Raw genomic sequence first — 12,900 nt, forward strand, 5'->3', positions numbered from 1 at the left:
CTATGTTGAAAAATAAATGTGCTAGGTTTTCTAAAATTGACTCCTTTTACCTTACGCCATGAACATATCAGTCATCCCTTGTAATATATATTAAAAATGTGAGGTAGTGTCCATGGGTTCAATGTACATTTAGGGATTGCATGGCAGAGGGGAAGAAGCTGTTCCTGAATCGCTGAGTGTCTACCTTCAGGCTACTGTACCTTGAAAAGAGGGTATGCCGTGGGTGCTGGAGTCCTTAATAATGGTGGCTGTCTTTCAGAGACAGCAAGAAGCAAGCACCTTTTTAAAACAATTATTCTGTTCTGACAAATATTCTGTTCCTCTCTCCACAAATACTTTGTAATTCCTCAGTTCACTGTTTTGATATTTTCACTATCTGTAATTTTAATTTTAAATGTACAAACACATGACCTTCTACAACGCAAAACATTGACAATTCCTTCCTCCCACAGATGCTGCTTGGCCCATTGAGTTCCTACAGCAGAGCAGCATAGGAGCAGAGTGAGGCCATTGAAAGTTCAAAGTAAATTTTATTATCAAAGAACAGACATGTCACTATATGCAACCCTGAGATTCATTTTCCTGCTGGCACACTCAGCAGATCTATAGACTGGCAGCTATAACAGAATCAATAAAAGTTCAACCAGAGTGCAGAAGACAACAAACTGTGCAAATTCAAATAGAAATAAATAGCAATAAATAACTAGAACATGAGATAATGAGATAAAGAGTCATTGAAAGTGAGATTCTTGGTTGTGAGAACATTTCAATCATGGAGCAAGTGAAGTTGAGTTATCTCCTGTTCTTCAAGAGTCTGGTGGTTGAGGAGTAGTAACTGTTTTTGAACCTGGTGAGGCTCTCGTACTTTCTACCTGACCGCAACAGCGAGAAGAGAACCTGACCCGGGTGGCGGGGATCTCTGATGATGGATGCTGCTTTCCTACGACAGCGTTTAATGCAGATGCGCTCAGTAGTGGGGAGGGCTTTACCCGTGATGGATTGGGTCATATCCACTATTTTTTGTAGGATTTTCTGTTCAAAGGCATTGGAGTTTCCATACCAGGCTGTGACACTCTGCACTGCACATCTATAGAAGTTTGTTATAAGTTTTAGATGTCATGCCGAATCTGCGCAAACTCTTAGGAAGTAGCAGCGCAGCAATTGCACTTATGTGCTGGGTTTAGGACAGGTCCACTAAAATACTAACACCCAGGAATTTGAAGTTGTTAACCCTTTGCACCTCTGATGAGGCTCGGCTCTTCCTCTATAATACTGTACAAGATTGACCAGGCAGTTTAAGTATTTTAAATGCTGTGATGTTCAGAGCGTCTGACTAAGGACGTGCAGGGTGTTAGAGGAATGCAGACATCTGCCTATCCCACACTGACAACTTAAGTGACACTGCTCAGCACCGTGGCTGGGCATGGGGGGGTGGGGGGGGGGCGGAGGCATGCCGGTGGATGCTGATTGGCCTAAGTGCCCACGTGACTCTGTCGGAAGGTAAAAGGTCAGCCGGCAATGATGGCGACGTTCAGAGGCAGGGTTGTTTTGCGGCGCGCAGTCTTTGCGTTGAAGGTGAGGAGTCGTGGGAGGCGGTGGGTACGATGTGGGGAGTGGGAGGTGTTACCGTCTGCGTTACCGCGTCAGCTGCATCAGGAGCCTAGGTCCTTGCGTGCAGGAACGGCGTCTGGGCCCGTTGCTAGGGGATGCTGCGCCTGCCGCCTAGGGTGGAAAAAGGTCATGACCGGTTATTAGGTGACCTTCCCCACTCACTGTTGCAGTGTAGAACTTCCTATCTTCCATGCCCCTAATTCCACAGGGGAACAGGACGACATTAGGGTCGACGGAGTGAGGAAATATGATTTGAAGACAGACAGAGGGAAGGATGCACTAGGTTTGGAGGATGGGGAAGCACTAGGGACATTAGAGTGAGGGGGGGTCACTGGCCTTGGGGGAGGAAGCGAGGGGAGCACTGGGCTTGGGGGAGGAAGCGAGGGTGGCAGTGGGGTTGGGGGAGGGAGTGAGGGCAGCACCGGAGTTGGCTGAGGGTGGGTGGCTAAACAGGATTGGGCCATGCGTGGAGTGTGCATTGTGACTGTGAGGAAGGTGTGTAGCACTGTGGGAGTTGACGAGGAACGAGTGTAGGACTGGCATTCCTGCGCTGCGGAAATGCAGTATTACCAAGAGCGTGTCATTGCAGGAGGAGCAGTTAAGTAGGAGTGCCGCACTGAGGGTCACTCGGAAGTGCAGTATTACAGAAGGGGCAGTGGACAGGGAGAAGTAAACTATCAGGAGGGAATGTAGCATTGCAAAGGGGGGAGCGGTTGCATAATGGAGAGAGCGCTATGCTGATGGAGGTGGCTGGCTGTGAGATGAGTTGGTGACAGACCCTGTATGCTCAATTGGATGTTAAAGCCAACGTCAAGTTTATCTTGTGCATTAATACAAGTATGTACAGGCGCAATGAAAAACTTATTTGCAGCAGCCTTCCAGGTACATAGCATATAAACAGCACTGAAAAGAAAATTAGCAGAAAAGAACATGGATAGACATGGACTGATTAGGGATAGTCAAGATGGCTTCGTGCGTGGTAGGTCGTGTCTAAACAATCTTATAGAGTTTCTCGTGGAAGTTACCAGGAAAGTTGATGAAGGCAAGGTTGCAGATGTTGTCTACATGGACTTCAGCAAGGCATTTGACAAGTAGATGGTTGCCTCTCTGATTGGAGGCCTGTGACTAATGGAGTGCTGCACTTCAGGGATCTGTACAGGGTCAATTGTTTGTAATTTATATCAATGATCTAGATGTTACTGAGGTTAACTGGATCAGCAAATTTATGGATGACATCAAGATTGGGTGTGCAGTGGATAGTGAGGAAGACTTATGGCTAGCAGTAGGATCTGAGCCGGTTGAAAAAATGGGCTGAGAAATGGCAGATGGGATTTAATTCAGACAAGTGTGAGGTCTGGCATTTTGGTAGGACCAACCAATGTTGGTCTTACACAGTGAATGGTAGGGCATTGAGGAGTGTTCTAGAACAAAGGGATTTGAGAATTTAGAAAGCGGATTCGCAGGTAGATAGGGTCGTAAAGAAAGCTTTTGGTGTATTGGCCTTCATGAGTCAAAGTATTGAGTACAGGAGACTGGAATGTTATGTTGAAGTTGTTTATATTGGTGAGGCCTACGTTGGAGTATTCTGTGCATTTTCGGTCACCCACCTGTAAGAAGAGTGCAATTTACAGGATGTTACCATGTCTAGAGGACCTGAGCTACAGTAGCATGCAAAAGTTTGGGCACCCCTGGTCAAAATTTCTGTTACTGTGAATAGCTAAGCAAGTAAAAGATGCCAAAAGGCATAAAGTTAAAGATGACACATTTCTTTAATATTTTAAGCAAGATTACTTTTTTATTTCCATCTTTTACATTTTCAAAATAACAAAAAAGGAAAAGGGCCAGAAGCAAAAGTTTGGCCACCTTGCATGGCAGTACTTTGGCAAGTTTCACAGCTTATAAATGCTTTTTGTAGCTGGCTAAGAACCTTTCAGTTCTTGTTTCGGGGGTTTTCGCCCATTCTTCCTTGCAAAAGGCTTCTAGTTCTGTGAGATTCTTGGGCTGTCTTGCATGCACTGCTCTTTTGAGGTCTGTCCACAGATTCTCAATGATGTTTATGTCAGGGGCTGTGAGGGCCACGGCAAAACCTTCAGCTCGCGCCTCTTGAGGTAGTCCGTTGTGGATTTTGAGGTGTGTTTAGGATCATTATCCTGTTGTAGAAGCCATTCTCTTTTCATCTTGAGCTTTTTTCAGACGATGTGATGTTTGCTTCCAGAATTTGCTGGTATTAATTGAATTCATTCTTCCCTCTACCAGTATATGTTCCCCATGCCACTGGCTGCAACAAAAGCCCAAAGCATGATCGATCCACCCCCGTGCTTAACATTTGGAGAACTGTTCTTTTCATGTTGTGCCTTTTTTCTCCAAACATACCTTTGCTGATTGCAGCCAAAAAGTTCTGTTTTAACTTCATTAGTGCACAGGACTTGTTTCCAAAATGCATCAGGCTTGTTTAGATGTTCCTTTGAACTTTTTGAATAGAACTTTTTAACTATTCACAGTAACAGAAATTTTGACCAGGTGTGCCCAAACTTTTGCATGCCATTGTATATGGAAAGATTGAATAGATTAGGGTTTTATTCTGAGGGACATAAAAGATTGAGGGGAGTTTCGATAGAGGTATACAGAATTATGGAAGGAGGGTGTCAATAGGGTTTTTCAAGCAAGGTTTTTCCACTGAGGTAGGGTGGGCCAATGAGAGGTCATGGCTTAAGGGTGAAAGGTGGAAAGTTTAAGGGGAACATGAGGCGAATCTTCTTCACTCAGAGGGTCATGAGAGTGTGGAATGAGCTGCCAGTGTGCCAGTGCAAGTGGTGCATGTGAACTCAATTTCAACATTTAAGAAGTTTGGATAGGTACATGGATGTTAGGGGTTTGGAGGGCTGTGGTATCCTAGTGCAGGTTGATGGGAGTAGGCAGTTTAAATGGTTCAGCACAGACCAGATGGGTCACTTTCTATTATCCTATGACTGTAAACGTAAATTGTACGCAAACTTTACAAAAAAGAACATCAAGTTCCTCCAGCCTCAGATGCCTTCAGACCACAAATTACGTGACCTCTAGCTCTAGCCTGGACCTCAGCTGCCAGCACCTCCAACTCCAGGCTAAGACCTTCCTTGCTGCCACTGGGTCCCTGGTTTCCTTGTCCCACTACCACTCTCTATCCTTTGGTCTTTCAGGCTCCACTGTCACCTCTTTCAGGTCCTTGGAGCTTCTATCTTCCTCCCATCCTACCTTTCTAACCCTCTCCACTCTGCTAAAGCCTCCAACTTTCCTCCCCCTTTTAATCCCAACTCTAATTGCTGCCATGTGTCTTCAGTGTTCCCACTGACCTTGCACCCCACGTCCCTGCAGAGGAAGAGCGTTCTGTCCCCTTTGTCTGTACCTCAGTGAGTTCTGTACCTGGCATGATGCCAAGCTCTTCTTCTGTTGCCCTGTCTCCAAGACCACTTCTTCACCTAGAAATCCCCAGCCCACACATATTATTCCTTCTCCTATCTCCAACCCTCCCCATCTTCCTGGACACCCTGTGCTGGTTCTCTGCCTGTCCTAGGATCTTCTAGTTGTTGATGATACATTATCCGGCTCAATTTCAGCACTCCACACTCCTTGAGCCTTGCACCCTCTGAACACACGGCCCTCCACTCTGGTTTCAAAGGTACATTTCATGTCAGAGAAATGTATACAATATACATCCTGAAATGCTTTTTCTTCACAACCATCCACAAAAACAGGAGTGCCCCCAAAGAATGAATGACAGCCAAATGTTAGAACCTCAAAGTCCCCCCCCCCCACCGCATGTAAGCGGCAGTACACAACTATCCCCCTCCCCCCACTGGCAAAAAAAAAGCATTGGCACCTGCCACCGAGCATTCAAGTGTGAGCAAAGCAACAGCAGTTGCCCCAAAGATATAGCGTTTCACCTGGTATTTGACATACCACAAGCTCTCTCTCTCCCCCTAATAAGGGAGAAAGAGGTGTCTGTTTCACAGTGAGGTGGGAAACGTAACAGCAAAAAACTTGCTGGTTTACGATGTTAAAAGTTCATTGCATCGCTTTTTCTGAGCTCTGTGCCCAAAGATCTCGCATCTCTGGCACACAGCCTTAGGTCTTCCAGAGCCATGAAATCTTGGTACTCCAAGAGCGAGCAAAGCTCTTAGTCCGAGCCCTTGGCATGCCGAATAGTGGCCATTTGTGAAACCCCGAGAGTAGGTCCCATTCCCGCAAAGCACCATAGTCAGCGTGTAACTCCAGGTCAGGGTCTTCAAAAGAACCCTGAAAGGGAAAAATAGAGAGATTAAAGATGCAAGTAAAGGAGTCGCCGTTAGGCGCCATTAATCCTCCTAAGCTCCTCTGTCCACAGCGATCTAGCTTTACCTTCAAACCCACAGTCAAAGGGGGCTCTGTTATAGTCTGCTGGACTGACCTCTACCTTGCTGAGGCTGGGTGTCAGCTCTTAGACACCACCTCTTGCCTAATCCTTGAAGAGAATCCCACTCTGGACCATCAGAAAACTGTCCCTGACACCTCATCAACTCTGGAGAACTCACATCCACTGCCACTAAACTCATACTTTCCTTGCCCCGCACTGCTCACTTCTATCTCCATTTCAAGACTCACAAAACTAACTCTCCAGGTAGGCCCATTGTCTCTGCCTGCTCCTGCCCCACTGAACTTGTGTCTTTGTACCTCTACTCCATTCTATACTGCTTGGTTTAGTCCCTCAATTACATCTAAGGCAATCTCCTCACTAACTTTCATTTCCCTAGCCCTGACTGCCTCATTTTCACCAGAGATGTCCAGTTCTTATGCACCTCTAATTGCCAACAAGAAAGCCTTAATGCTGTCTGCTTTCTCAATAAATTAACCAACCAGTTCCTCTCCACCACCACCTTCCTCCATCAGGTAGAACTGGTCCTCAAATTTAATAGGTTTTCCTACATCTCCTCCCATTTTCTCCAAACTTGAGGGGTAACCACAGACACCTGTGTGGGGCCCCAGCTATGCCTGCCTTTTGGTTGGCTATGTACAAACCCCATTTCCAGAAAAGTTGGGATGTTTTCCAAAATGCAATAAAAACAAAAATCTGTGATATGTTAATTCACATGAACCTTTATTTAACTGACAAAAGTACAAAGAAAAGATTTTCAATAGGTTTACTGGCCAACTTAATTGTATTTTGTAAATATACTCAAATTTAGAATTTGATGGCTGCAACACACTCAACAAAAGTTGTACAGAGGCATGTTTACCATTGTGTTACATCACCTTTCCTTTTAATAACACTTTATAATCGTTTTGGAACTGAGGATAATAGTTGTAGTAGACTTGCAATTGGAAATTTTGTCCATTCTTGCTTGATATAAGACTTCAGCTGCTCAACAGTCCGTGGTCTCCGTTGTCTGATTCCCCTCTTCATGATATGCCATACATTTTCAATAGGAGATAGATCTGGACTGGCAGCAGGCCAGTCAAGCACACGCACTCTGTGTCTACAAAGCCACGCTGTTGTAGCCCATGCAGAATGTGGTCTGGCATTGTCCTGTTGAAATAAGCATGGATGTCCTGGGAAGAGACGTCACCTTGATGGCAACATTTGTCTCTCTAAAATTCTAATGTACGCCTCAGAGTCAATGGTATCTTCACAAACGTGCAACTCACCCATGCCGCGGGCACTGATGCACTCCCATACCATTACAGATGCTTGCTTTTGCACCTTTCACTGATAACAATCAGGATGGTTGTTTTCATCTTTGGCACGGAGAACTCGACACCCGTTTTTTCTGAAAACTAGCTGAAATGTGGACTCATCTGACCACAGCACACGGTTCCACAATCTTTCAGTCCATCTGAGATGAGGTCGGGCCCAGAGAACTCACTGGCGTTTCTGCATAGAGTTGATGTATGGCTTCCTCCTTGCCTAATACAGTTTCAAGTTGCATTTCTGGACTGTGTTAAGTGACAATGGTTTTCTGAAGTACTCCCGAGCCCAGGTGGCTATAATTGTCACAGTAGCATGACGATTCCTTAGGCAGTGACACCTGAGGGCTCGAAGATCACGCGCATTCAACAGTGGTTTCCGACCTTTGTAGCGGTGTGCTACACGCAGCGCTAAAATTACGACACGGAGTCGGTAACTGCAGTCGAAGGAAAAACTTTATTCGAAATCCTCAGCCTCACTTTTAAGCCTCTCTCAACCTGCCCCCCGTGGTGCAGAGGCTCCAAAGCTCTGTGTTCGCAAACCCCCGTAGGCTATCTAATTGTGAGCCGGTTCGGATGTGCCAGGAAATGGGTCGCCACACCTTGCCCTTTACGCACTGAGATGTTTCTGAATTCTCTGAATCTTTTCACAATATTATGTACTGTAGATGTTGAAAGACCTAAATTCTCTGCAATCTTGCGATGAGATATGTTCCTTTTGAACTGACTAACAATTCTCTCACGAATTTTGGCACAAAGCGGTGAACCACAACCCATCCTTGCTTGCAAAGACTGAGCCTTTGATGGACGCTACTTTTATACCCAGTCACGATACCCCGCCTGCTTAATGTGAAATCTCTCAAACTGGTGTTACTTGAATATTCTGTGTATTTTTCAATCTTATTTTAACTTTGTGTCCCAACTTTTGTTTAGTGTGTTGCAGCCATCAAATTCTAAATTTGTGTATATTTACAAAATACAATTAAGTTGGTCAGTAAAACTATTGAAAATCTTTTCTTTGTACTTTTGTCAGTTAAATAAAGGTTCATGTGAATTAACATATCACAGATTTTTGTTTTTATTGCATTTTGGAAAATATCCCAACTTTTCTGGAAATGGGGTTTGTATATCAGTCCATGTTCCAAACCTTAACTTTCATCAACTTTGCCTCCAACTACCACCCTGCCCTTTAATTTCACTTGGTCCATTTCTGACATCTCCCTCCCTTTTTTCGATTGCCGTTTCCATCTCTGGAGACAATCTGTCAACTGAAATCTTATATAAACCTACCGATTCCCATGGATATCTTAACCAGACCTATTCCCACCCTTCTCAGTTCCGTCATTTCTACTGCATTTGTTCCCAGCATGAAGCTAAGTCATCAGAGATGTCATCCTTCTTCAAAGAACGGAATTCCCCTTCCTCCAGCATTGATGCTGCCCTCACCCACATCTTCTCCATTTCTCGAACATCTGCGCTCACCCCATCTTCCTGTTGCCTCAACAACGATAATTTCTGTTGTCCTTGCCTACCACCCCATGAGCTTTCACTTCAAACTCATTATTCTCCACAACTTCTGCCATCTCCAAAGAGATCCAACCACCAAGCACATTTTTACTTCACCCTGCTCCACTTTCAGCAGAGATTGCTTTCTCTATGATTCCCTTGTCCATTTTGTTCCTCTGCACTAATCTCCCTACCAACACTGATCCCTGCAGTTGGTCAAAGTGCTACACCTGCTCATACACCTCCCTCACCTCTGCTCAAGGCCCCAAGCATTCCTTCTAGGTGAGGCAACACTTCACCTGAGAATCTTTTGGGGCCATTTGTTGTGTCTGGTGCTTCCAGTGGGGCTTCCTCTTCATTGGTGAGGCACGTCATAAATTGGGGGTCCACTGTGTTGAACACCTCTGCTCCATCTGCCAAAAATGGAATTTCCTGGTGGCAAAAAAAGTTAATTTCCGTTCCCATTTCTGCATGTTGCCACTTGTGCCACAATGAGGCCACCCTTGGAATGGAGGAGCAACATCTTACATTCATCTGGGTACTTGCCAATCTGATGGCATGATTATTGATTTCTCTTTCCAGTAAAAAAAATCTCTCCTCTCTTCTATTCCCCTCTCTGGCATCTTGCCTCACTCACTGCCTATCACCTCCCCCAATGCCCTTCTTTCCCTTTCTATCTTCATCCACTCTCCTCTCCTATCAGATTCCTTCATCTCCATCCTACTGGCTTCACCTAGCACTTTCTAGCTACTTTCCTTCCCCTCTCCCCACCTTTTTATTTTAGCATCTTCCCTCCTCCTTTCCAGTCCTGAAGAGAGATCTCGGCCCAAAATGTAGATGCTGCCTGACCTGCTGAATTCCTGCAGCATTTTGTGTGTTTTGCTTTGGATTTCCAGCATCTGCAGAACTTTTTGTGTTTCCAATTAGAACAGCAGCATTCATTTTTGTGCAAAGTGATGAGTGTGCTCATAGTGCTGCTAACCTGTGGACATCAGGGTATTGTCAGTAAGTTCAAGAACCAAATGGCTGAGGAGGGGTAGCTGTTTTTAAACCTGGTGCTATGGGAGTTTTGTAACTCCTGCCTGATGGAGTGGCCTGAATGGTGGGGATCTTTGTTGCTTTCTTGAGGCAGTGCCTCCTGTAGATATTACCAATGGTAGTATTCTTTTGAAATTCTGTGCCATGGAGTCAGTTTTTGGTATTGAACACATCACTGATTATCTGACACTGTCATGTTGCAGATTATAGGATCTTGCTGTGCTTTAGTTGGTTGTCACATTTCTAACATTACACTGACAAACTCATTTCATTCGTACTTTAATGGTTCCAAACCTGTTGATATTGTCCTCAGTTAATTTGAAATACTGTTTCATTATTTTTCAAATTGTATTTGTTGGTGGTGGTCATGTTTCAGAACTGGGTTGATGCTGTTATCTGTTGAGTACATTGGCTTATCCTTGAAAAGGTAAATGCTGTTTCAGTTTGAGTCCTGAAGAAGGGTCTCAGCCAGAAACATCAACTGTCTGTTCACTTCCATAGATGCTGTATGACATATTGAGTTCCTTCAGCATTTTGTGTGTTGCTTCAGTTTTAGAATATCTTCAAAGTTATGTATTATTTATGTTATTGTAACATGCATAATCACATGTTGTTGTTTCTGTTTCCTTTGAGAAATTGACAAATTAAAAGCAATGAAATCTTCAGTGAAATATTTATTGTTACAGTGCATCTGTGAAAGGATGAATGGAAGTGCATACCAAATACCAATCAACTAATAAACATTCTGTTTTACTATCCACAGTAAAGTTATTTACTGTAGTCTTCACAATGGAAGCAAAATAATAAATTGCTTTTCTTGAAGTTCACATTTTATTTACATTGTAGGTTTTATTTTACCCATTGATAGTTGCATTTCTGCCTTTCACTATAAAATGATAGTAGACAATAGAAGGCGCGGTTTGTTGGCATGAGTTTTTTTTCCCCAAGGGAGAGAGCAATAATATTTCTCTGAAACTTTAATGATTCTTGCCAAATGCCTCCATGGAGCCTGAGTCTAATTTATTTAGTAGAGTCTACTCTTTTGCTATCAGTAATATTGGGACTTTCATAAACTCTGAACTTTGAAGTTCTTTAGAAGCACAAGAGCTGTTGCAAAGTAGGGAACTGTGAAAGTGTTATATAAAATTTTCTGTGTGCACCACATGTGTGCTTTGATTTTTCCTTAACACTTTATCATGTTTTCAGATTGGTTTGACTCAGTCATGTGGTTTAAACAAATTACCTTGAAAGTTCTCCAATGACTGACTCATGCTTAAGGGAGCCATAAAGAACAAAACAAAATGGCTTTGTACTCTGCTCCAACTTAACTCTTAAGTACAGATGATTCAGCACCTACCTCTGGATCAGAAGGATATTTGGCTCTTAACATTGCTTTAACATAAGCAATTTTACCAGCATTGGATGCTGATTGGATTACCAGACATGTAAATGGCATCAAGGCACAATTAGGAATGAAGACTAGAGTGCAGATGCTGGAATACTAGGGTGTAATTCAAGTATTTTCCAATTTTGGGTTACTTATTCCCCTGGTTTTCTCCTACACACATTCATCTGTCCATGTAGTTTTCTTCCCCCACTTCCCTCATCTTCTTTATTATCATTTCCTGTACCATTTGCCCAACGTTCCCCTTCTTATCAGGGTCCATCCATCACATAACAGCCTCTTTTACTCTCTCCCCCCCCCACTCCAAACAATGTACAGACTGTTTTTTCCCTTTTGCCTCTCACTAATGATGTATTGTCCCAACTCAAAGTTGACCTGCATCTTTTGTCTTTGTGGATACAGCTTGACCCACCAAGTTCTTCCAACATTTTGTGTTTCTGTTTCATAATTATGGGTAATTTTGACTCTCACCTATTCCTGTGGTCAGGTAGTATGATTGAAAGCTTTTTGTTTCACTTGTAAATGGAAACTACATAAGAACACAAGAAATAGGAGCGGGAGTAGGCCATCTGGCCCGTCAAGCCTGCCCTGCCATTCAATAAGATCATGGCTGATCTGTCTGTGAACTCAGCTCCACCTACCTTCCTTTCCCCTATAACCTTTAATTCCCCTACTAATTAAAAATCATCTAACTGCATATTAAAAATATTTAGTGAAGCTTCCCTGGGCAGAGAATTCCACAGGTTTACCACTGTCTGTGGGGAAAACAGTTTCTCCTCATCTCCCTAAATCTTCTCCCTTGAATCTTGAGGCAATGTCCCTTAGTTCTAGTCTCATCTACCAATGGAAACAACTTTCCTACTTCTATCTTATCGATCCCTTTCATAATTTTGTATATTTCTATAAGATCCCCTCTCATTTCTTCTGAATTCCAGAAGAAATTCCAGAGTCCCAGGCGACGGTCTCTTCTCATAAGTTAACCCCTTCATCCCTGGAATCAACCTGGTGAACCTCCTCTGCAGTACCTCCAAAGCCAGTATATCTTTCCTCAAGTATGGAGACCAGAACTGCACACAGTACTCCAGGTGCGGCCTCACCAGTACCTGTATAGTTGCAGCATGACCTCCCTGCTCTTGAATTCAATCTCTCTAGTAATGAAGGCCAACATTCCGTTTGCCTTAATAACCTGTTGTACCTACTCTGTAGTACTAACTCTGTATTCAAAAGCTCTTGCCTATATACGCATAATAACTATCGTCAGTTCGACTATTCCTCATTTGGTTGAATCACTGCTGATCTGTACCTCGGACTTATCACTCATTTCTGAGTATCAGTGCAGGTGCTCCCATTCAGATAATGTTAAAACTAGGTGAGCTGAGTTGATATGGGAAGGCATTTAAGGAGAAGTGTAGAGTGCCAGTGCTGCTGAGGTATATTTTTAGAAAGGGTCAAACTAATAATTCCTTGGACTAATAATGAAATGAGTGAGCTTATTGCAGTGGCTGAAAGATTTAAATACGGAGGATCTTCTGAGAATTCTAATGACCCCAAGAACACGTGTTAGATTCAATACTATGTTTATCTCCTAGTTTTAGACATAACTGTTGATTTCTTTAAGTGAATATATAACATGATATATT

The 12,900-nt window shown here is 43.5% G+C and overlaps 1 protein-coding gene across 2 annotated transcripts in view; it reads left to right on the plus strand.

Moving 5' to 3' along the window:
• Positions 1–1,489: 1,489 nt before the first annotated feature.
• The window catches only part of pcca (propionyl-CoA carboxylase subunit alpha), a 463,897-nt gene continuing 452,486 nt past the window's right edge, over positions 1,490–12,900 (plus strand). For both annotated transcript variants that reach the window (XM_059970514.1, XM_059970515.1), the window contains exon 1: positions 1,490–1,575. In XM_059970514.1, the coding sequence (XP_059826497.1) occupies positions 1,519–1,575 (57 nt within the window). In that variant the 5' untranslated portion in view covers positions 1,490–1,518. The remainder of the gene's footprint in view (positions 1,576–12,900) is intronic.

The sequence above is a fragment of the Hypanus sabinus genome, chromosome 5 (genome assembly GCF_030144855.1).
Source record: "Hypanus sabinus isolate sHypSab1 chromosome 5, sHypSab1.hap1, whole genome shotgun sequence".
Classification (NCBI taxonomy): Eukaryota; Metazoa; Chordata; class Chondrichthyes; order Myliobatiformes; family Dasyatidae; genus Hypanus; species Hypanus sabinus.